This window comes from Styela clava, chromosome 4 (genome assembly GCF_964204865.1).
Source record: "Styela clava chromosome 4, kaStyClav1.hap1.2, whole genome shotgun sequence".
In the NCBI taxonomy this organism is placed as follows: Eukaryota; Metazoa; Chordata; class Ascidiacea; order Stolidobranchia; family Styelidae; genus Styela; species Styela clava.
Genome location: NC_135253.1, coordinates 22932453 through 22958695, shown reverse-complemented (window position 1 = coordinate 22958695; position 26243 = coordinate 22932453). Strand labels below are relative to the sequence as shown.

At 34.8% G+C, this 26243-nt stretch overlaps 1 protein-coding gene across 2 annotated transcripts; it reads left to right on the top strand.

Annotated features, from left to right (window-relative positions):
- The first annotated feature begins 186 nt into the window (after positions 1 to 186).
- Positions 187 to 24246, top strand: LOC120325618 (junctional adhesion molecule C-like). Of its 2 annotated transcripts, none has more exons than XM_039391677.2 (11): positions 187 to 358; positions 3201 to 3327; positions 4396 to 4541; positions 5089 to 5166; positions 5581 to 5679; positions 6023 to 6150; positions 6895 to 6985; positions 8338 to 8445; positions 9921 to 9954; positions 15856 to 15952; positions 21136 to 24246. In XM_039391677.2, exons 1-11 carry the CDS (start codon positions 313 to 315, stop codon positions 21193 to 21195), a joined length of 1014 nt encoding a protein of 337 aa, XP_039247611.2. In that variant the 5' UTR covers positions 187 to 312; the 3' UTR covers positions 21196 to 24246. The 2 variants fall into 2 exon arrangements, with proteins under 2 accessions (XP_039247611.2, XP_039247612.2); XM_039391678.2 differs by having other exon boundaries at positions 17258 to 24246.
- The last annotated feature ends 1997 nt before the right edge of the window (positions 24247 to 26243 follow it).

Genomic DNA, 26243 nt, shown 5'->3' with positions numbered 1-26243 from the left:
CTACGGGAGAACTAGTTTTCTTAGAGGGAACACCACTGAAAATATTATAAGGCATTAAGTTGTTATATTATTATATTATAAGTTATTGAATGATTAATTCTTATGCCCAATCTAATGTACCCCTCGAAAAAGCAAAACCCTATAAAGCCTATAACTTGACGAGTCTAATTTTTATTTCAACAGAGTTTATCAGCTTTTACGCTCAATTAAGTGCGACTTCTAAGACAGATTATTAGGAATGCAACTTGGATTTATTCTGTGTGGGAACTGTTTTGGATTTATTAATCTGTGTGGATTTATTCAAAGACAATAATGGGATTACTACTTAGGATAATTTCAACGGCTTTACTAATACAAGGTACGGTTCTAGTTAATGATTATTAAAATTTTAATACATTCTAAATCAGATAAATTTAGTCATAATCATAGTCAAGTTTATTTTTTCCATCCAGTAAAAAAAGTTAACATGCAAAATTAAGACGAATAAATAATATTGAATACACATTATACTGAGGAAGGGAAGCCGCGGGGAACCCAAGCTGGTCATCAAGCAGCGACACCCAATGTTCTAATATCTAGGACAGGGGTGGGCAACCTTTTCCGGCTCGCGTGCCAAAATCGACCAAATTCAATGACAAAATTCTTACGAGTGCCGACCCAAATTGTCGAGAGCTCACTCAGTTGTGACGTCATAATATATTTCTTTGAAGCCATATGTCATGAATGGACAAAAAGAATTTGAATAAATAACGGATTGTTAACAAACAAAAGTGATTAAACGGACGCAGAGTTTCAACAGATAATTCAGAGTCTTAAAACTTTTTATCTGAAAAAAATGTTTTTGTTTCTGAAAGCTCGCTCGCGTGCCGAATAAATGGGCTCGCGTGCCAAGTTCAGCACGCGTGCCAGGGGTTGGCCACCCCTATTCTAGGATATTCTTTAGTTTACGCTCATCTTGTGTATTTGCATTAAAGATTAAACACAGTGATACCTAGATCATGGGGTGCGGAAATTTAGGACCTTCCAGCACTTTTTTCGTGCGGCCGTGAATGCTGCAACACATTTTTCCCCTTCTGCTTTTACATTAATTTCAGCGCTTAAATTCAATTGTTCTTCCTATACTCGCGTCATCTTCTAATCTTTCAATGTTATTCAATAACGGGGGCCCATACCAAGGGGGCACACAGAGCTGTTGGAGAGGGGCCCCATGCTAGGCGCAACTGATTGTGCTATTTCATTTACACATAAATTCTCCCTGTTCTTCCTAGCTTTATTGCTTGATAAGGTTACTTCACAACACCCTGTTCAACATGAATTGTTTGAACATAATGGGATTTAGAATCAGACAATCAAAAGTAATACTATCAATACCATCACAGGGGGCCCATGGGTCCTAAAATCCCCTGGGATGGGGCTACAAGTCAATAAAGGGGTGGAACTACTGCCCTAAACCCTAATATAAATAGTTACCATATATATTTAAAATATCTAATCACATAAATTTATTATTATCAGTTGTTTAGAAGGCTTGCATCACTGAATTTGGCTGGGCTGATTCTTTCTATGTTTTCCATTCAGTCAGTATATTTGTATCCACTGGCATAAAGGTATAAGGAAACGGTCTATTTCGACATGGATGACTAAACATATTTTGGTATTCCCGAACTATGTAACCAAGATGGCGGACGACGAAACGTAGTATGTGTACCAGGTTAGGCTTACGCCATAATTTCAGTTACAAATACTACAGGAGCCACTTGGCTAGTCTCTGAACTCGTAATAGCACTAAAATAAGGAAAATTAGAATAAAATTATGGCCTAACCCCCTCCTGGTACACATACTACGTTTCGAGTCCGCCATCATGGTTCACATACTTCAGGAGTACCCATATTTGGGTGTTTGAATTGACTCAGAATTTCTTTGAATGGTGTAATTATATAAAATAATGCAAGCTGATATACCGTATTTTCTCGACTATACGCCTATCACACGGATAAGCCGACTCCCTAATAATAGCTTCAAAATAGTGAATTTATAAAAATTCGCATATACGCCGTTTCCACAAATCGTAACACGGCGCACGCATCTATTACAGTCAATGGTGTTCAATTCAAATTTAATATTCAAATATCGTGATTCGCTACCTTCTTGTATATGGCACACACATTCTAACAGCGAATATGGTTCTACCGAAAACGCCATGCTTTTCAGACTGACAAGAGACATGTTCACCTGGTCGGATAGCAAGACCTGTTTGCCAGTTGGGAGACAAATTTACGAACCCGAGTTGCCAAAGTACGACTGAGATTGCCATGACGACCTAATTAGTTGCAATTTCGATCCCTTTTCTGCGGAACATTCTAAAGAAACTCGCGGAACAGCAGTGTTCCGCTGAACACAGTTTGAGAAAACGTTAATCTAGGCCAGGGGTTCCCAAACTAGGGGTCGCAACCCCAAATTGGGTCGGAGTGATAAGTAGGTAGGGTCGCAAACAGTTCGTGGGGTCGCTGAGGTATGGTAGAGGATGGATGTACAAATCATCTAAGATTTGACAAACCATGTTAAATTTAGCAGTTTGTACCATGGCTTACTGTAAAACAGGCCCATAGGCATCGCTCTATGCTTAAGCTATAGAAAATGTACGTGCTTATTATGACATCACTGTTCGGTTTTAGCTTATTTTACTTCATACCACCACATGACCAAACTCAAAAGTCCAGGGAAAGAAGCTGTGAAGTTTCATGAAAAAAATATATATATTGACCTGGGGTCGCACTGGACACTTGAAAGTTGTCTTTGGGGTCGTCCTGAAAAAAGCTTGGGAACCCCAGTTCTAGACTAATGGTTCTCAAACTTTTCTAAGCCATCTTTTTAGAATTTGTCAAGTCTCGCGCCCCACCTCCAAAATAACTAGCTAACAATAAGCTACAAATAACAGATAGATAGTAAGGCGAAAGTTCGTTTTATTAGAAAAACACATGGAAATACGTGAATGGAATCACAATATCTAAACAGTAAGGAAATGTAGATATCCAATAAAAGGCGGCAAGATCAAATCTAACAAGTATTTTTATTTTTGATTAGCTTCACGCCCCCCAAAAATTGTCTACGCGAGCCCCACTGTATGAAAACCACTAATCTGGTCTAATTATTTTTGTATTTTTCTCTTGGTGAAAAATATTTATCAAATTGTATTTAGCTACTTTTGGAGTCAGAGTGAGTTTGGAAAATGGACAAACAGGAACTGCAATTAAAACGGAAGTACGTGGCCAATCAGTTTTATTGAAATGTAGTGCAACTGCTTCTGTGCAGAGTGGGGAACCAAGGTGAGCATTATTTACAATAGGATGGGAGTTACATAAATATCCAGGAGAGAGAAAAAACGATAAGACGACTATATCATATGGCGAACCACGGCCTCTTGTTCGGTTACCATTCCATGTCGGGTATGGGATTACTATTAGTTTTCGGGAGCATGAACTTGATGGTGGAGGAGTGGTTACGTGAACCACATTACGACGGCGAGGAGTCCAGCAAATCCTCTCGTACATGACATCCCTTATATTAAACAAATTTAAAATTGTTTTGTCGCGAGAGAAAAATCTATGCTTGTTACAGCTTATGAAATAGTTGTTCTAGTATTTGACTATTTCAGTTTCAGTTTCAGTTTGAAAAATAAAGTAGTCTAGCAAATTCAGTAATTGAATTTTGTCACTTTTTCTAATGCTGAGTAATCGTTGAATTCAAACCTCTAAAATCAAAAATTCGATACATTGAATATAATTTCTTCTCGCTGTTCTGTGCATTTCTGGAACTTAATGTAATCTTCTAGAAGAATAGTTAATTTCTATCATGCACGGAATTCCTTTTGAAATCATAAACTAAAAGCAGAACTTTGAATGTTTCAACTTTTATAACCGGTAAAAAAGCCTAATAGAAAACTAATTGTTGAGTTTGCTTAGGCTTTTCGACTGCGTTCAAATTTTCTCATTCCTTCGTAATAAAGTTTATATTGTTTACAAAATCTTTGGTACTCCCAAGTCCCAGAGTACGATTGTTTACCAGGTTGGGGTTAGGCCATTTTTTATTATTTATTCTGATTTTCCTTTTTTTAGTTCTTTCACGAGAAGGGGACTGTCCGTGTTAGCCAAGTGAATATATCCCCTGCCTATGGGTTTCAGTCCCTTTACACAACTTGTTGTAAAGTAGGCGAACAAAATTAGTTACCTCCATACTGGTACACACACTTCTGGAGCCCCGAATCTGTAGTGTTTTTATTGATCGCATTTATCAACAGCACTAATAATTTCCACAATTTATATTTGGCTACACATTCTACAAAGGTTTTCACTTATGCTACCCATTTAACCCCTATTTATTGTTTGATTTTTCAGTCTCGAATGGTTGTATTCTACGGTTCCTAACTCCGCTGGAACGCATATATATTACCAAAATAAGATTGTTGATGGACTCGCAGACAGATTCACACTGGAGAACCCATATTCTATCGTCATTAAAGATCTTGTTTCGGCAGATACAGGTAATGTGTTTGAAAATCTTCTTCAATATTATACTAAGAATAAGCTTTCGTTTCTAAATAACATCTTCAGAATAAACAAGATACATGGTGTCCATGAAGTTTTGAAATTTTTTGAAATTGCTGAGGTAGTTTATTGATACCATGTATTGTTTTGGCCCTCACAGATGTATTGAGTGAAGTAAAAATACTTGAACAATTACTGATTAATAAACAACAAACTTGGTTAAGATGTATTGAGTACTGACTTCATAAAAAAATTGAAATTGTAAAGGGACTTTATGGACACCCTGTATAACTTGATCAATCGATGAATCTCTTTTCTCGATAATATAATCGCCCATATTCTATCATCATTAAAGATCTTGTTTCGAAAGAATATTTGATAAGGTAATTTTAAGATAAGTTTCAGATTCCAAATATTGTGATTTATATTTTAAATTTTTTTTTATTTTAATGCGTATATTCGCAGAAAAAGCCAGTGCAAAACCCTAAATGGCAATCCTGATTTGCATGGCCAAACACGTAATTTTAAACTTGATTTCCACAGGCTTCTACACATGCCGAGTGGTTATCCCAGGAGACAACCCGTCAGTCGGTTCAGGAATGTATAACTTTACTGTTTATGGTAAGTTCAATTTTTTCATATTTGATGTTTATTTGAGACTTATTTTGCTTTGAACAATGAATTGTACAAGAATCCACTGATGTATTAATGTCAAGAACTCTCGTAGTATGTGTACCAGGTTAGAGTTAGGCCATAATTTTATTTCAATTTTCCATATTTTAGTTCTTTTACGAGTTCGAGGACTGTCCATGTTAGCCAAGTGAATATACCCCCTGCCCATAGGGTTCAGTCTCTTCACACAACTTGATGTGAAGTAGGCAAACAAAATTAGTTACCCCCATTTTGGTACACATACTTCTGGAGCGCTAAGAAATTCTCAATGCTACTGATAGATCACTAGAATAGAATTCCTCTCTTAGTTAGGAAACATCTTCTTAATCTTACCAAATTATTAATCCATCCTTTTATTCACAGTTCCACCTCATCCTCAAATATCCTGCGGTTTCCCAAGCGATCTCAAGATCACAGTTGGACATCAGGCGTCGTTTCATTGCAGAGAACAGGTCGCACAAGGTCAGTAATTATATTTTATTGCAGGGGTGTGCGGCACGCCATCCTATGCCATATTATTCTCTATGTCTAACCAACGAGGAAGGATAATGTTTCATTTACAACACAAACGACATTAATGTGATGGATGATGATAAAATTTTAATTGCCTTTTCTGACAGCAATGGATATTCGTCCGCAACACTCAACCAGAAATATGCACTTGCTCTTCGATTGAAATCAATCATAAAATATTGATCAGACTCTTTTCATATCGTTGCGACCACAGTTTGGGAAACCCTGCGTTAGGATCTATAGAACTACAAGTTTTATGACTTCATCTGGGCAATATTTGTTTTTGTTACAGCTGTACCTGCCCCAGTCTACACCTGGTATAAGAACGGTATCCCTATGCCGCTTGCACCAGGGAATGACCCACGTTTTTCTAACTCTAGTTTCACCTACAGTTCAGAGACTGGAATTTTGACGTTTTCGGTAAGTTACTAATTAAGTCATTCAGAAGTCTTGTTTTACACTAATGCAAATGTACTATAGGCTATTATATGCAAGCTGTAATATTCCGGCAATCACTTCTCTATAATTTCAAGTGGATTTATCAGAATTATTTATATTTATAGTATTCTTTAAACTATATGGATTTCATGTAAATTGCATTTTCAATACAGAAAAGATAGATTTTCTAAATAAAAAGCAACTATCCATCTCCGTAATTTCTAAAAGATACACTTTTTTCAAGTTCTGTATGGGTAGCCATTAGCCAAACTTCATTTTACATGTCATTTGAAAGTTTGTTTTCTATTTTACAATGGGGATATCTAGAATGTAAAAAGGCATTTATGGCTTTGTGTTTTTCCAATGGTATCCATTGCCATGTTTTGTATGGTGATTTTTAGAGTGTTCATAGATTTAGGTTTTCAGTTTAGTTAAAAGCTCTGTTCAATATGAAAATACATTTTTAATATTGTTTCATAGCCTGACAAGACTTGTAATTCCCATAACTTATGTTGAGATAGTTTGTGCACTTTTTCGTGTTTCTCCTCTTCTGTATAATCAGCCACATTTCTTATTAACAGAATTCCTCGTACATATTTTTTAGTCTATCAAGTCTGGAATTGGTGGAACTTTGTTTTAAGACACCATTTTTTTGTGTGGAATTTTTCACTCTGAACAAGACAGCCACGCTTTTTTTAAACAAAATTCTTATCATATTTTTTTTAGTCTGTCAAAGCCGGTGATGCGGGAACTTACCAATGTGAAGCAAAAAATGCAGTTGGAAGTGAAAAATGCAATGCAGCTGAGATTACAACAAGTAAGTAAAATATTTAAATCTTTATTCTTAGGTACATTTGTCGAATATGTAAATTATATTCACATATTCTTGGAATGTTCTTGCATTTCCTACATGGGATACAAATGGTATCAATTGTCATAATTGTTGGGAAGTCTGATGAGCAGATTTTTTACAGATCACCAACTTGAGTGTTTTTGTATAAATTCAATGTTCACAAATGAAGCATAACACGTTTAACTTAATTAATGTCTAACTGTTAGGGACATCTTAATACAACCAAATACTCCAATCAGTTGAATAGAAAAAACACAAAGCATGTTTGAGACGAGATAGGAGAAATGGCATAATGCTTGACGAGGATTAGAGCGATTTGTCTTGAGCAAGGATTCACATGGATTAGCCATTTTTTATTCTTGCTAGTATTCTTGCATTTACGCATATGGATCCTCCAGCATTGAAGAAAGACAAATATGTACCGTAATCTCACACTACCCAAAGTGATAGTTATATTTGTAAGCTGGATCTAAAATAGAGAGTAAACAAGGTGGAAGGACTTGCAGTTTAATACACAATATCCCTAACCCTAGTACTCCTTCAGTAATCGATATTTCATATTTCGAAATACTTCAAAATGTATTTGGAATAGTGAATTTAATTTTTGCTATCCCTAATTCCTGCTAAACATGCTCATTTTTGAAACTTATTTTGAACATGTTTTATACATTGTTATCCATGCTGTGATTGATCAAACGTAGCAACGAATGCAAAATCAATATTGTCTGTGACCTCACCATGAACTTTTGATAATCGCTGAGAGAACAAAAAATGTTTTTTACTACTTAGGTGAATGTTGGATAGGGATGTCCAAATTGAATCGATTTGATTTAGTAAAGTCTTGTTTCTAAGAATATTTTCTGAAATTTTCATTTAAAAAATTATTAATAGAAGCATATAATGGTCGAAAATGAAAAAAACATAAAAATACTTCTTTCGATTTCTGAAACTGTTTTGTTTGGCAAATTTAACTTCAATTTGCAAAAATTCTGCAAATATCTCTTTCTGTAAATTATTGTTTAAAGTTTGATATCAATTATATTCTCACTCTTATTATGGCACAGTGAAACTGGGAGTTGAAATTTCAACATGAATGCGGCCTGCTGGGTATAGCCTTGACCTACAAACGTTTTTTTTTTTTGAATTTACAAAACTCTTTTCTGTTTTCATAAATAATTGCAATTAGTAGTTCTAATGTATATTTTCGGCATGGTAAAAAAATCATTAACAATCAGATTAACTAAATTTACGAATGTTCCTTCTGAGTAAACCAGGATTTTTTGACAAATATTAAAAATTGTTTTTTTTAATTACAGAGGAACAAGACATTGGTGCAATTGTTGGAATTGTCTTCGCCGTCATCTTCGCTCTTCTGCTCATTGGTGTCCTCGTGTGGTGGACATGGAAGAAAGGATACTGTGATGGTGAGTCTGATATGTTTTTGTTTATTTGAGGGGGATGAAGGGTTGATCTTCGAATTTATACAGTCGATTGAGTTTGATTTATAGCTTTTCCCAAAATTGATTGACCGCGGACCTAAATAAGAAGCTGAAAGATATGGGAGGAGGATACGATGCGAGAGCGATACCGATACATATAAATAAAATACCTGTATAATTGAATTGTTACGAATATACACATGCTAAAACTGTGATAAATACATAAAAATTGGTGATAACTAGAACGCAAAAAGAAAAAAAAAGATTAAGTGTTAAACTATTTTACTCAAGTTCGTTTGGCCATGTTAAATCGTTACGCGGGCCGTAATTGGCTCACAGGATGCAGTGTGTGAAACACCGATTTATAGTGTTGGTTGAAACATAATAGATTACAGTCAGACTAGTCTTTTAAATGATAAGTTGCTGAAAGCAAGATCAAGTACACTCACTCAGAAGCGGAGAAGACTCATTTCTGAGTAAATTTATAAAATTACAGGCAGTCAGAAGTGAAGCAACTCATTTCTGAGCTCAGTTACGGTCTTCCATTGAAGTTCCAAGGCTACTAAGGCTACCATATTATTTTCACTTTTTTCAACCCATTTCAAAATAAATAGAGCATAACTGTCAGTGTCAGCATTGAGTTCCTATAGTTTACAATAAATTGTTCTGGCTGGTCATGCTCTATTGATTCTTGTGAGAAATGTGGGAAAAAATTAAGACTAGACTAATTTGAAAAATCAGGGGAGCATGACAGCCAGAATTTACTTCCTATACTCAACATAAGTTTATTTTGACCCAACATGCTTCATCGAATTGTAGTTAGATTTGGGTTAAAAATGAAGTAACTCCAACATGTACCATTGTTGGCATTTCCTGATACCAAGCTAATCCCATTTCCTCATTGTAAAATTCTGATGTTCAAGTGGTAGTTTTATCGGGGCTCCCGAAGTATGCGAACCAAGATGGCGGACATCGGAATGTAATATGTGTACTAGGTTAGGGTTAGGCCATAATGTTAGGTATAAATACTAAGGGAGGCTCTTGGCTAGTCTTCGAACTGATAATAGGACTAAAATAGGGAAAATTGGAAAAAAATTATCGCCTAACCCTAACCTGTTACCCATGTTACGTTCCGATGTCCGCCATCTTGGTTCGCATACTTCGGGAGCACCTTTTTATCAATCATTACTCATTAGCCATAGAGAAAATATGTTGTGATGTTCTAATAACGCAAGAAAGCTCACATCTTGCTAAACTATCAACAACTCATTACTAACTAATATAAACTTATTACTAATCGGAAAACAAAATGTGAATAATGGCAAGTCTGTCAATAATTATAAAACAGCATTTGGTACAGAACATAAAACATTGTGCTCTGTGACTATTGCTTACCATTAAATGCTTGAACAGAAAAAATGTCTTTCAGTTTTTTTGACTTGATTTATTTTTATTTTTAGGTTGGTTTGATGAGAAAGATCACGATGAAGAAGAGTAAGTTGATGTTTTAATTTGTTTTATTTTTGTGTTTGCTCAGAACAAGGCTTTGACTCAGTAATTCTTATAAATACAGCGGTCTGTTTTTCTCTCAAATCTATGTTATTCCAGTGCATTTTTTAATTAATATTTCATATTGAGTTATTCTCCGCTATATATATGTTGTAATACAGCAATAAGTTGTCGCAGACAGGATATCTCGTTGAGTCTTTCGCAACCCATTCTATTGTTATTGTGTTATTTTTTTTTTATTTCATCACATCACAACGGTTTCTGCGCTGTTAAAACAAATTTCTATAATCTATATAGGCCTGGTCATTCAGTGAGTTGTCAAGAAAAAAATTTGTTTGGTAAGACATTGCTACATTTATGCTGTAATACAGCATAAATTTGTCTATGACAGGATATCTCGCCGAGTGTTCGCAACTGGTTTTATTTTATATCATGTTCTTTTGTTATGTTTACATCACTGATAATGGTTCTTGTGGGTTGAAACAAATATCTATAATTTATATAAACCTGTCCCATTCAGTGGGTCATACTTCTGAGTTTGCTTTAAAAAAAGTTGCTTGGTCATCTCATCAGTTAGACATTGCAAGATTGCATTGAGAATGTTAGGAATACGCTCACCACCGCACCTCTGGTTACCCTGCGTGGATTCGCGGGTTTGAATTTCATGTGGGAATAGGTATGTGCGAGAGGATTACTGGACTCCTTGCCGTCGTAGGGTGGTTTACGTAACCTGCTTCCTCCACCATCAAGTCCATGCTTCTGAAAACAAATTACTGCAGTCGATTTAGCCGTGTTATGGACTTTCGTCTCCCCTGGGATAAATATGTAAATGCTATTTTTTTATTTTATTAAGAGCTACACTTTGTTGTTAAGTTGTTTAGGCTGTCAAACTGTGTCATAATTAGACAGCTTTATTGTGGAACATTAGCATTCTATTGTACATTTTCCCACTCACTTGATCCACGTTTATATGCCTGAACGTGTTAAAGTTGTCAAGCTGTCACTGGCCTATAATTCATAAAGATATTAGGTAGTTTCACAGTGTGACATGATTTGCCTTCATTTATTGACAATAACTGTATGAAGACAAAGATCATAATATTTGTAGAGTCAAGGTACATGGATAAAATTCCAAAAATGCAAGGGTGAAAAGATTGGGTTTGTCTCGACTTGGCTATCTGTGCTTCATATACTTTACATCAAGGATTTAATTTGGAACAACTTGTTCAAATTTCTCTAAAAAAAGACCCAATGAAGACTATATTCAATGAAAATATTATTCTAGAATGTAATTAACCTTCTCCTATTTACCTTCACCGATTGGACACTCTATGGCCTTTTGCTATCATAGCTTAGTTTCTGTTATCTAAGTGTTTAAGTTCCCTCAAGTAGGGAGAAAGCACTTAATAAGTCATTGGTTGAAATACCAGCGCGCTGACGCTTTCACTTCTTAATATAAACATTGACCACTGAAGCCTGTAGTTAAGAACATTAAACAGTGGTTCTCAAACTTTCATGCTTGCAAAGACTCTAAACTTTTATGGGGGCTCCCGAAGTATGCGAACCAAGATGGCGGACATCGGAATGTAATATGTGTACTAGGTTATGGTTAGGCCATAATTTTAGGTATAAATACTACGGGAGGCTCTTGGCTAGTCTTGGAACTGATAATAGGACTAAAATATGGAAAATTGGAAAGAAATTATCGCCTAACCCTAACCTGTTACCCATGTTACGTTCCGATGTCCGCCATCTTGGTTCGCATACTTCGGGAGCACCCTTTTATGGCCCCATGCTCTTTTATAAAAATGCATTTGAACACGTTTTCACATTTCATGCACCATGTTTTATAATTGAAGTCAACAAACGAATGCTAACAAAATGGATTTTCAACCTGTGATGTGTCCCCTATGATGTCAAAATAGTTAAAATGTTATGCCCAGAGGTGGTGTTAATACCGGCATTGATATTCCTCTCTCAATTCTTGTGATCGTTATTATGATTGTAAAGTTATTATAAACAAATATTAATCTTGGTGGTACAAAAGTTTCGTTTTATTATAGTGGAAGTGCTGCCCTGTATGCCATTAAAGAACCTACTGCGTGCTAGATATGCCAGTACTGTTCAATTCAACACAAAAGAGATGTTTCTATTGAATTATATTTGTTAACAAATTATCACTATTCGTTGCTTAAAGTGAAGCTACAATTTGTTTTAAGTCTTAAGAAGTAAATATTGATATCATGATTTCAGTACAGATGAACATATTTAAAAATTTGAAATATGAATTTAGTTCTGTATTATTAAGAGGTAATTATTACATGTGTTCACGGCCTGCTGCACAAGATATTTAACAATTGATCGATCTCCATTGATGTTTCGTAATCTCTGCTTTTGGAAAAATATATTTCGAAATGTCAATCTTATGATTGATTAGAACAAAGTACTATATCATGCTGTTGCACGACTAATGGAGAACGTGAATATCTGAACTTAAATAAAATGCATTACTTTTTTTCTGCATATGAAGCAATATATCCTTATCCTAATCTATCGTGTGTATCGTATCCCCTAATTTTGCATAAGTTCTAATTTATCATAATATCTAATTTATAAGTTCTTATTATTAATAAGTTCTCATTTATCATACAATAAAATTTATTTAAACTTACTGTTGTTACTTGTCGATCTTAAGATCGGTAAGTATGTTGATAGGTATTGTCTGTCTGTCTGTCTGTTAGATGCACGCGATATTTCATGAAAGCGAAGTTGAATCTGCTCCAAATTTTGCATGTGCATTCACCATAGCTCGGACCAGAAGCCTATTGATTTTGGATGAATTATGTCGTATAATTAGCGAGTTATTAAATAATTAGTGATGGGACAAACGGTGTCACTATGGAGTAAGTGCGCTGTTTTTGGGATCCTCTAACTTTCGATCGAAAAGTCTTTGGTCTCCGACTGATATTCTCATTGTTTTATTACTATATAAATCGGGCGAAATTTTTAATTGTGTTAGTTTTAACTATAAAATCGGGAAAATCTTTGGACACCCTGTATTATAAATTCTCAACTTTAGTATTAGTTTGAAATGGTATTTCTAGAATTCAAGTTAATAATGGAAACCATGCATGTCCATGAGACCTCGAAAGTGAATGAAATTCCATGTTTTCTCCATAATCCAGCATATGAGGTCCAGACAGTTGCAGTAAGCCACGATTCTAGGATAATTTTTGAGTAACTTTGCTCGTATGAAGTATCAATTTGTTTTAGTAATTTAGCATGGTATGATTTGAAAATACAAATACCTTTTCAGAATCTTCACTAATTTTAAATGTATTGGAATATCCCATTTGACTTGATTATGGCTTTTTGGCTATTTTTGAAGTTTAGGAATGTTTTAGAATAGTTTCCTTTGAAAATTGCCATTTTGAGAAGTTATTGTCAATTCAGGCCGGCCAGCTGTAATTTTTCACAGAGATCAATTTTTGCTTTTTAGCGTGTGGCCTTGCTTTGAACAAGTTTTCTTGTATTAAATCGTATTCGAGTATTCCATTCACTTTAGAAAACTTGGCAGTTATTAACAAACAAAATAAATAGCTCTACTAATCATATATGGACGTTGTCTTTAATCTCGTACTTATAGCAATAAAATATTTAGATAAACTGCAATTTGAAAGATTTAGAAAGTGACATGGTGAAAATTAAAAGATTTGTTACTTCATAAACGACAATGACAACCTATTATTAAGTCATGAATTGATTTAGTGATCAATAACCTCAGGCTATAGTGAGGTCATAATGATCGTTGTCTTCTCAATGGCTACTGTAATTTTATGTTGAGATTTAACATTTTTCAAATTTTTTTATCAAAATTATTAATTCTTGAAAAATCATTTTAGAAAAATGTATTTGGTTTGGCTATCATTACAATTGAACCGAACACTGAAATAATGTAGTATGCCCACAAATTGGCCTTTTGTTTCCGATATGGGGTGTACCAGCTTTGTGATACTAGGTTTGAATAACAAGCCAATGCCCCTTTTCTTAATCGTTCAAGCATGACTATTTTCTATTCAAACTTCATAATATAATCTCCATTATCTTTTGTTGGGTAATAAGAGGTATGATAGAATTTCAGCGTTCCCAATGGAAACAAAACGTTACTTTTATATTGAAGGTTTTAATTCAGTTTCAATTTGCAATATTGTACCGACTCAAACATATTCTTTATGACATAAAAGTTGCTATAATTGTGTTTCTTAACCCAAAAATTTTGATTAACTTTCGGGATGGAACAAAGTTTTTCAATAGGAACATTCAATTCCTTAAGGTTGTACTATAGTAATGTAGGTCAGAAATTTTTGATTGCCTTATCATTAGCATGGTGTGGCCATATATAATCTATGTATCATTTATATGAGTTATATACCTACCATGTTTGGTAAATAGTGATATTATGGAACCACTATAACCTTGCACTGGTGGGAAAATTATGAACTTAACTTAGAAACTTTACTCCTTAAAATATAAAAATCATTGCCTTGTTTCTTTCCATACTTAGTTTTATAAAAGCAATTTTCTAAGCCATGTTTCTCAAACTTTTTTTGCCCCTGGTCAAAAAAAATTAGCCTGTGGTAAAATTAACAATTTTGCTGTAAACTTGACAATCGAAAAATGAGGCCGCCATTTAACGATATTGAATGGTTAACGAAAATGCCATGCTTTCTAGACTGGCACGATGCCTGTTCTCTTGTTAAGATAGGACAGATGCCTGTTTGCCAGTTGGGAGACAAATTTATGGACGGGGGTCGCCAAAGTACGGCTGAGTTCGCCATCGTGACCAATTTAGTCACAATTTTGATCCCTGTTCTGCGAAACTACTAGGTACTAATAAAGAAATAAATTACTGTTACTGTTTTTAATGCAGTTTTACTATATTCCTTCGAAGTGCGCTCAAATCGGTGGAAATAGTGTTTTTGTGAAATTCACCACTTTCACTTTATTGATTAAAAGGCGGAGTTTGTGAGTTGAGTTCAATTTGACAACAAAATCATTGACTCCAAACTCCAGCATCTGGCTGAAAAAAATTTGGCATGTGAAGAAATTTCCGAACTCAAAAATTTTAGCTTATTTTATACGCTAGTCTAGCGTTTCCCAACTGTGGACTACAGAGCAGGTGGAGGATGGCTGCAATGCTATACGCAAATCTGGTTTTATTTTTCACTTTACTCCCCGTTTTTTCGTAATTCATTGCTCGATTAGGTATTTCGCAGGGTATTTTCACTTTTTTGAGCATGAATTGTTTGAACATGATGGGATTTGGAATCCATCAATCAAAATACCACTATAAATACCATCGGTTGGAATGATAAACAGGTGACCATGAGGGATAAAAGCCTCTGGGAGCAGGCCATGAAACAAAAAAAGTTGAGGAAAAAAACACTGTCTAGTCCAGGGGTTCCCAAACCAGGGGTCGCGACCCCAAGTTGGGTCGGGATGATAAATAAGTAGGGTCGCAAACAGGTCATGGGGTCGGTGGGGTCGCGCTCTTACTCCATAGTGACACCTTGTGTACCTTCACTAATTAATTAATAACTCGCTAATTATACGACATAATTCGCCCAAAATCAATAGGTTTCTGGTTCGAGATAAGATGAATGCACATGCAAAATCTGGAGCAGATTCAATCTCGCTTTCGTGAGATATCGCATGCATCTAACAGACAAACAAACAGATACAGACTGACAAATACCTATCAACATACTTACCGATAGGTTTCAGGTTTCTCACTCTGATCAATAGACATCCAAAAATATTGCCCATGACTTTGACCAGCACAATAATGCGATGTATAAATTTTCTAACTTTCTTCCAATTTTGCAGCGCACCAGATGATGGCGCTAATGACATCATGCTCGACGGAGCGGGACCTCTCGTCACAAAAGAACCAAGCGAATGGAGCAACGGTACTTCTAATAAGGTGTGTCTCGAATAATTTTATTGTCTGAAAAAATCTTGGTGAAAATTCTCCTCGTATCATTGTTTCTATTAATTAATACATCAATTAAAATTAAAATCTAACGTTTGATAATTTAACAAAATGCCATTAAAATGAAAATTATATGCAACTCAGGAAAAGGTTCACTTGTGAGCAGGTATTTTTGTAAGGAGTATTTTCTGTTTCGGCATTCATTCCACCCTAGGTCAGGGTGTCCCAAACTTTTTATTTATCGGACAGATTACTTGTGTACCCCTTGCCCTTGTGATGATTGCTTTGATTGGGCAAAATAAAACATGTGACCTGTGAAGGTAGACCTGGTGTTTACTATAGTTGTAGGCTGTTAAAGCTTCTACTGGGGGGTATTGGGGTTGAAAGGATGTGACTGCTAAGGAGTTCAGGTCTTCAAATCATTATTAACATTGTTATTAAGTTATTTACAATGAATGTTCAAATTTTAGATACAAGTTTCTAATTTTATTTGAGGAAATTGAAATCTCATGTTATGCCAAAAAAGGAACTTCCGTAGTATGTGTACCTGGTTTGAGATGACCATAATTTTATTCATATTTTCCTTGTATTAGTTCTTTAAGAGTTCAGGGACTGTCTGTGTTAGCCAAGTGATTATACCCCCTGTCCATAGGTTTCAGTCCCTTTACACATCTTTATGTAAAGTAGGCGACCAAAATTAGTTACCTCCATATTGGTACACAAACTTCTGAAGCGCCCAAAAAAAACTTCATATACCTTCTGAGCAGTGAAGTATGGAAACTAAACACTATTTATTTTCTGCATTTTCAAATTCCAACTATTGTGTATACAGGTTGTCCATAAAGTCCTAAATTTTTTTTTAATTGCAAAGTGAATTTATTGATATCAAATACTGTTTTGGACCTCACAGATGTGTTAAATGGAGTAAAAACACTTAAACAATTACTGATTTAAAAACACCAATCCTGGTTGAGATATATTGAGAACTGACCTCATAAAAAATTAAAATTGTAAAGAGACTTTGTGGAGACCCTATATATTGAATTCCATGCGTTGCGTAATCCAATCCAATATCAAATTTGTATCATGAATATCCTTATACTTAGTGTAATGTACCTCATGAAAAAGTCGAAATGTACTTCGGGGGGTACATACCCCAGTTTGGGAACCCTGCCCTAGGGTGAATGGGTGGACTGGATTGCAGCATAAATTGTTTTTATCATAGTTAAAACGTTTATAAAATAAATTTCCATTAATAAACAACTCTTTTTTTTCTGCAAATTTTATCGTCAACAGCAAGAAGCCTCGATGATGATTTAAATCAGAAGAAACTTTTCACGACAAATTTTTAACCTTCAAATGTATTTCTACGACCTTGAGTCAGTTCTTGAACTCAAAATGTCACTTTGACCTCGAAAAGACTATTTCTGCAACGGATCATTTTGACCTTGCAAGGTCATTTGTCCAAAGATTCTTTTGACCTTGAATGGTCAGTCTTTTTGATCTTGAAAAGACACATTTTTCATGCATTGGTAACCTTGCAAGGTCATTTGTCCGAAGTCGTTTTGAATTCGAAAGAAACTCATTTTCATGCAATGTTCTTTTTGATCTTAAATAGTTATTTTGACCTTGAACGGTCATTTTGACTTTGCAAGGTCATTTTTTTGAAAATGGTTTATTAACCTTGGATTGTCATTTTGACCTTGAAAAGTCATTCGCCCTGGAAAGGGGACTTCTCCAAATGACTTTGAGAAAATTATTTTGATTATAAGGAAAGTTAGAAGGTCATTTTTGTGGGACATTTGACCTTGCATGGTCAGTTTGACCTTGAGAAACCAATCACTAATGACTACAATGAATTAAAATGTCCATTTTAAACATTTATTGACTGTATTTTATGCCACTAGGGCCCGTGTTATCAACATTATTTTCGTATTCTAACTATATTTTCTGAGCCTATTAATTGCTATTATTATGTCATAGATATGTTTATATTCAAATTATTTGATTTCTTGTGTCCAGAAATTTCTTGTTGTAAAACTGCAAAATTTGAACAATTAGATTAGATTATTACTTGAAACTGTATGGTTAAAAAAACTAAAACAGATTCAATTCAAGAGAAAGGGAGATATTTAGTTATAATGGGATTGAAATCTTGGAAAAGCATATCTTTGAGCTTCTGCCCTCACCGTTTACAATAAGTTATTCCTTGCAGGACAGAACTTCATCAGTATCACATCGGGGTGATCTGTTTATTTGTGAAATGTTGAGTTGAAATAAATTATTTAAGAATCTTTAATAGTCATTTTATTCACAATTTTTAGAGATCACCACCTATTATTTTCACTTTTCATATAAACCATACTCAACATGCTAATTTTTTTTTTGTAATTTTATCTTTTCTTTTTGTGATTAGAACGATATACTATGAATTGAAGTCAATAGTAATGTAGTGAAGTTGAGTGTATCTACCCCCCAAAAAAATCTATCAGTTGTTCATGTGCTTGGTATTAACTCTTTAATTCTTTATTTTTCGGAGAGTTCACCCCCCCCCCCCCCTTTAAATTGAAAGAAAGAACTCTATATTGTTACCTCTGTCAGGGAATAATAATCCGTGTCACCCTTACCTTTATAAATACTATTTGTCGCCACGCTATGGTACATTATTCACCCTTTTGTCTGTTTTATGTTGTTGTTCGCTATGCATTGTTTGAGCTTGTGAGCCTATCCAAAGAATGCCTCTAATTCTTCGGTATATAAGTTTATAGTTAATTCATAAAATAGATGCAATGTTAATTTCAATCTACCGTAAAATACGTCACAGCTAATTTTTTCACATCGAATTTTTCCGTAATGGTTTTTAAGTATCAATAGTAAGCATTGACATCTGAATGTAACAATTGTGATTCACCGTATATTTAGCAGAAGTGTATGAATGAAGTCGTAGCCTGAAAGGTTGAGGGAATATACAGGTGACTCAATAAAAAAAAACGGAACCCATGTCATTTGAAACATATTATAGAATCTAGAGAGATAATAACTTTTGTGCAAATCGTCCTAGATTTCTGCAACTTTTGGGTACAATCATACACAATATAGGTGTTGAATAAATTTTTCCCATTTTTGTAAAAGTAAGTAAAAAGTTTATAGGTTCTATTTTGGGGTAACGCTGTATATTTATGCTCGATTACATTTAGGCTATGTCAAATCTTTAAGTATAGTTTTAGATCTATTGGAAATGAGATATGTAACGAGTGATAAACATTTAAATATCTAAAATAAGTCTTCTTTGCATATATCTTTCTATCAATGACCTAATGAATTTATACAAAATTTTTCTCAAAAATAAATTTTTCTATGCTAAAATCATCCCATGAAGATAGTGACAATTCAAGAAACAATTTCAACCATAGAAAATGTAAATTCCCGGCAACACAAATTACCATAAAACACCTTGGACAAATATTTTAAAATGTGGTAACCCTAAATCCACCAAAAAATTGATACAACAAATATACTTTATTCATTTTAACATTCAATGAATAGAAATTTAAGTATTAGGTCTGAGTGATATTCAAACATCAAACCCAGACGTAACCATTGCTTTTAGAAAACGTCTGAATCATTTTATAGCCGTTCAATTTCCAAAATGTTCTTTATTCACGCTCGTTAAACATTAGCTCGAATATTTTTTGTTTGGTTTAGGGCGAGCCTCTTGTGTCAATACATGTATGTAATACCGTAGGGACTGAGTGGGCGATTTTCATGAGTTTTTAATGAGATAAAATGTTTCAAAATTCATTACATCAGGTTCCTTTTACAAATTAAGGCTTTTACACTATGAATTGTCTTTTTGCTGATTTTGTGAAATGAATCAACGAGACAGAAAACCAAGTTTATTTAGGAGTTGGAATTTTTTTTCAAATCTCAACCTTTTTCTTAAAAAAACACTTTAATAGTAAATGAATTAATGTTTTCTTAGAGCTTCTTACTTTATCTGATTTTCAAAATGAATGTAACAAAACAGTTGTTACGGTTCTATTCTTCACTCAGAAATATACCAAAATATTCAATTCATGGTATCTTTTGAATAATCAGTGTTTCTCAATTTTTGATCGATTTTTGACGGACATCTGCCTTTCATTTGGGAATTTTGTTCTTCTGAATACAAGTCATTTTACTTATCTCGTAATTTTCTTGGTGGAAACAGTTCACGATTAAATTCATGGGATCTTTAATGAATTGGTGCCATTTCATAAAAATTCTATTTTCGCCGGATATTGGAAGAGTTTAAATTAGACAGTTATTACTTGTCTGTATTGAAAATTGGATTTTATGAATATAAGGCCTAACACAATTTTTTAGAAATTTGAGTTTTCTCTCATCCAGCTGATGCTGTATCGTTATAATATCAAATCCAAGGTCAAATAGGGGTGAGAAGGTCATATGGGTTGGCATGCCAAAGTCATTTTTTGTTTCTGCATGTTTCTGTTCACAAGTTTTGTTTTGCAAGCATTTGGAAGGTTATTTTATATTTTGATCACAAAATTATGTCCTAAAACGTTTTTATTTTTGTTTTAAAAATATGCATGAATGGTTATTCATTACAAAGTAAAAGTATGGGGATCCTGTCCTGTATAAATTCAAAGAAATAACAGCATTTTTTTTTTGGTATACTCCAATGCGGTTTGCAGTAGAAGTTGTAAGACGTCGTCAAATCTAAGTCCCAGAAACTTTGATGTAAAGTTGGGTCACTTTCGATTCGACAGTCAAAAAGACTTAAAAGCTTTAATTCCTTGTACCACTGGGCTCAATTTTTACCATAAAATATTGGAATGAAACAATGTCATAAAAGATATAGGAGAGCATTAATTACCTTTTTGATTTGTAAGCTTTTGAATAAGTATTACAGCACATTGACTGGTTATTTTTACATTCAGCATGTTTTTTCATTTAAATATGATCAAATATTTTCATGCATGTTCTCTCACATTTTTTCAAATTCTCACAATTTATTTTTTTCTCTTTGAGTTAATGTGTTTTCATTTTTTGTTTTGCATGCCAACCCACTCACCGACCTATCAATATCACATGACTCCAACTGACCAATCAACATTCATGAAAAATTTGAACCGACCAATCAACATGCATGAAAATTTGAATGAACCAATCAGAACTCTGTACGCTCCTCTGGTCGCAATATGCCTGATGGGGCAGTTAGAGTTATGCTTTAATCCCGAAAATCGTAAGTTTGGTGGAAATTGGACAAAATGAAAAGAAAGATTTTGATATTTCATTTTTAATCGATATTTAAAAAAGCGATATGCACAATTTTAGGTCTCGTTGTGAAGAATTTCCATTCGGAATCATTTAAATTGTTTTAATCAAGTAATATGTGTATATTTTAAACACCCTTCATCATGAATTGTTCATTTCCAATCAAAGTTGAGTTTTCATTTGTGTTTGAAATATTTTGGGTGAATTTTTTTGTATGCAGAAAAAATAGTCAAATTGGCAGCATTTTGTGCATTTTAATCAGGTTAATATTATTCTGCGAATCAAACTACTACCCAGTCATTGAATCTCTTTTGGGCTTAACTGCATGTATAGTTGAAATTTAACCTGAAAATTAATTAACTGAAAAGAATTGCATGTGCTTTTGGCAAAGAAATAAACCGACAGCATCCTGTGCCTTTTTAACCAGGTTAATATTATCCTGCCAACCCAGTAAATAATCTGTCTTGGACATGAAACTGTATCGATAAAAAATTATAAATCAAGTCAATTCCTGTGATTGCAGTCAAGCTATGGATAGTCAACTAAATTCTATTTCTTAAAAATAACTTCAAAAAACCCTAAAACTATTTACATTATCTCCATGGTACCGGAGTTTTCCTACTTAAATTGGACATAAATTATCAGTGAGACTTTTTAATATGTTAAAATAAAATATTTCTGATTGGTCAATCCTCAATGATTCCCACTAATGGCAGAGTTTGAAATGCACTAAATAAAGTTTACATATCGATATTGTTTTACATGGTTTCCCAATTAGATGAAACAACACTAACTTAGTCACTGTTGGGTGGTGAGATAACTTTAGAATTGTCGAAGTATTTTTCAAATTCAGCAGTTAATTTTTCTCGATTCATTGGGTTGTTTATTTTCAAAGTGATCTGGTTTCTGTTGGATTTCATGTTTAGAATGTCGTTCTGAATAAATTTATTAGTCTTCTTATTGCTAGTTTGCCTTTTTTTTTATTACATTATGGGATAGTGTTTTTGGTCGTGCTATGAATTCCGTTGCATACAGCTTCATACCTATCTTGGCACAGACCATACCTTCGCATAACCTACACTTCATAGGAATCCTCGAAAAATTTGCCTGAAATTTGATAACTATCCTAACTCAGACCATATCATGAATCCCACATCATACGCTTACTCAAACCATTTGCCCAAAGTTTTTATCTATCCTAACGCAGAACATCAAGAATCACTCTTCATATGCTTACTCAGACCATTTGCCTAAATACCTATCCTAACCCAGAATAGACTATGAATTCACGCTTCTTATGAATCTATTTGTCTAACGCTTTTATCTAAAACTGAAGTATTCTAGTTTAAGATTTTACCAATGTATTCATCAAACTAGAACCCTTGTCTTAACTGTCCGTCTTGCGATTGCATTCTTATTTAGTTAATGCTCCAATTAGTGCATTTAAGCTAGGTCGTATCCCTGTTTTACCACTCTTTCATTTATAATCGTGACTGGGGCTAATGAAGCCATTTTATCAATTCTCCTTTTCCCAGTATATACATGAACTATCATTTCATTTTCGTTGCATTTTTCGTGTTGGTACATTTCAGCTGGGCCGAATGTTTTTTAATTTAACTTAGTCCCGAAATCTTGGGGCTCTTGCCTCTTGGGACTTGTATGATCAAGCCCTCTTATCGTTCCCTTTTCCCCAGTGTATACATGAATTCTCATTTCGTTTTCGTTTTATTGTTGCATTTTCCATGTTGGCACATAACAGCTTTTCAAATTTACTCAATCCCAAAATCTTGTGTTCGTATAATCAAGCCCTTTTATCAGCTTTCCTATCCCCAGTATAAAACTCACATTTCTGTATTTTTTTGTTGCATTTTTCATGTTTTTTTTTTATTCAATTTATTTCGCCTTGTAAGTCGTTCCATATCAATTCAACCTATTTGTATTTGATCCAAGTCCATGCATCTGAAATAGCTGGCAGGTCAGAATTACCAAATCCCATCTCACAATTTCAAAACTTAAAATAGTTGGCCAACCCTGCTCATACCCTATAATGCGGGTATGCAACCTGAGGCCTGTGGGCCAAATGCGGCCCTCGAGGAAAAATTTTGTGAACCGCAGAGAAGTACGAATTTTGAATGATGCGCTGCCCGTGAATTGTGTTTTCAATCCGATTCAATGGTACGTTCGAGTAGTTGCAAAGCCTATAACTGAGTCCAATTTATTATCTATGCCTATCCTATGACATTACAATGCCTTAAAGGCTAGCTTGCGCAAATACCGCGTGTCACAAGTATTACAGGTTGCACACCCCGGCCCTATGAGGTATGCTTGATTTGCTTCTCTCATCTATAGTTGTGAGACTGAAAATTAAATTCGGAGCTGGCTTTAATGGTTCGGGCTCAAATCTAAAATCGGTACAAAATTTTGGTTCTGAAATATTCTAGGCTAAAAATGATATAAACACTTCTATTCGATTGTAATACTTCAAATCTAGGATTCGCGTTTCAAGTTTTCAGATATTTTTTTCGTGCTTTCCGATTTTCGAACCGAATGTAAATTGACCTAATGCCCGATTCATCATTCAAGTTCAGTAATTTACATGTAGATCTATGAGTAATGTGGGCGGGATTATCTGTATGATTAAGCCGCTTTATAGGCTTTCCTCTCCCACAGGATAATATATAAAAATCCTATCCTATTCCGAGTTGATTTGAGACTGGACGACTGTTTTATTATTATTCTTATGTAGCTATTCTTGTTACGATGTTATTAAATAGTGATCTCCCTCATGATGTAACAATGAATTAATTTAAAATTTGGATTGTTATCTTCTTACAATGAAAACTACGTCATACGATGTATTACGTCACAGTGCACTTGCATGATATATATCTATGACGGTGACATTATTCGATCGTTTTTCCTTTTATATTCTGTCGAGTCTTTTATGGCGACGAAAAATTGTATCAAAAGTAGAAATAAAACATTTGTACAGAAATGCTCATGTCTGACATCTAGAGGTCTTTACGAGGTGTATTTCAAATGGTGTGAAGGGTGGCGCAAATTGTGCTAAGCGGTAGGAATTCGCTTTCCACTGCATCTGTTATTACCTGGGTTCGCAGGTTCCAATCCCGTGTATGATAACTATGAGCGAGAAGGTTGCCGGGCTCTTCATTTCCCTATGGTCGGTCACGGCTCCCTCTTCAAGTTTCTGAAAACGAAATAACTAATCCCATACCCGACATGGACGGGTAACCCGACGAGAATCCGTGGTTCACCATATTTTTAAGCCGTCTTCTCGGGTTTCCTCTCCTGGATCCTATTCTAAAGTGAAAGTCGACCAGGGCGACGATGTCAGGGAAATATATAATCGATTTGACTCCCAGTTGCGCAAAAAGTAACTCTGACCCTGGTTTTTGCCGTATACACTCGCCTATAGTCGCACTATTAGTTTTGTGTTAAAAAAGTTTAATTTAGAGTTGACTCGCACTGAAAATCTGGGGATTTTTGAAAGGCCCTTTCCCTAGCTTTTTTGCATAGATAACTGCCCGTTTTTTGTAGGGTTCAATATAATCAAAATGGGGCTCCCGAAGAATGCGAACCAAGATGGCGGACATCGGAATGTAATATGTGTACTAGGTTAGAGTTAGGCCATAACTTTAGGTATAAATACTACGGGAGGCTCTTGGCTAGTCTTCGAACTGATAATAGGACTAAAATAAGGAAAATTGGAAAAAAATTATCGCCTAACCCTAACCTGTTACCCATGTTACGTTCCGATGTCCGCCATCTTGGTTCGCATACTTCGGGAGCACCATCAAAATAATATGTTTATCGACACATGTGAGCGATAATAAGTGCATGTACGCAAGCGCAGACCATACGATTTTCATGAATAACCAACTCGCTACAAACCTGTATATCATTGCCAGTGCATTCAGAGCGATTTGCACCGGATTGGTCGGACCTATATTTTTTTAGAAAAATATAAGGAAAAAAGTTGCGACCTATAAGTGAGTATATACGGAAATGAGAATCACAGAAAAATATTGCCATATGAGAGACTTCTTTTTAACAATTGGTTCTCAAACATTTTTTTTTCGTTGCACGAAAAATTCTGCCCATTAACTTTTTCATGCGAGGGAGAAACTACAAGAAAAACAAAAAATTCTTTTCGCGAAGATAGGCACCTCCACTTCAATAACTAAAATAAAAGTTACCATTAAATAGCAAAAACAGCATTATCATTTATTTCTAGTTAGGCTTACCATACGTCCCGCTTTTTAGCGTTTTGTCCTGCCGTCCCGACAAGTCAGCCAAAAGTCCCGCTTTTGTGTTCAGCCATCCAGCATGATACATGAACCTGTTCTCTTTACTGTTGTTTCTGTGTAGCGCAGCGCTAGCCTACTTACTGAAGGTGAATGAATTTGTTTCCCGCTAACATTGTTAGAAAACGTATCGCGTGTAAAACCAATACTATTTGGTCTAAATTCGAATTATTTTTACCGGTATCGTTAACGTCAATTCCTTTATATTTTTCGAACTGAACCCGATATTTGGACAGGGAATATGCGCATGAACTCTCGATGACAATATGGTCAATGAAGACAGCCGGGATAGCTTTAAATGTAGGCCTATGTAGTAGATTCGTAAAATGCAAAGTTTCAAAATCACAGCTAAGGGATCGTTGTCTTTAGAGGCTTTGAAGTCACAAAAATATGGTAACCCTATTTCTAGTACACTCAATTTAACTAAGTTATCAACAAGTCTAGCAGTTATTATTAGTTTTGCGGAAAATGTGAAAAATGTTTTTGTGGCTCACTGGTTGAGAACCGGTGTTATAGACCTGGGGAGTGCAACCTGAGTTCAAGGGCCAGTTTTTAGTTTAGGTGATCTGGTACGCGCAGGCAATTCCAATCTTTTTCCGTCGCAAAACCTATTCCAGTACCTGAGTGCCACTGTCATATTAGCAAAATTAGCTAGCCAAGTCCTTTTGCGTAATTCACAA

What these genes read in the sequence shown, in the direction of transcription:
- LOC120325618 (XM_039391677.2), top strand. Translation starts at nt 313, where the DNA reads ATGGGATTACTACTTAGGATAATTTCAACGGCTTTACTAATACAAG. An exon ending in AACGGCTTTACTAATACAAG is followed by an intron (nt 359 to 3,200) that starts GTACGGTTCTAG and finishes AATTGTATTTAG; the next exon opens with CTACTTTTGGAGTCAGAGTG. An exon ending in CAGAGAACAGGTCGCACAAG is followed by an intron (nt 5,680 to 6,022) that starts GTCAGTAATTAT and finishes TTTTTGTTACAG; the next exon opens with CTGTACCTGCCCCAGTCTAC.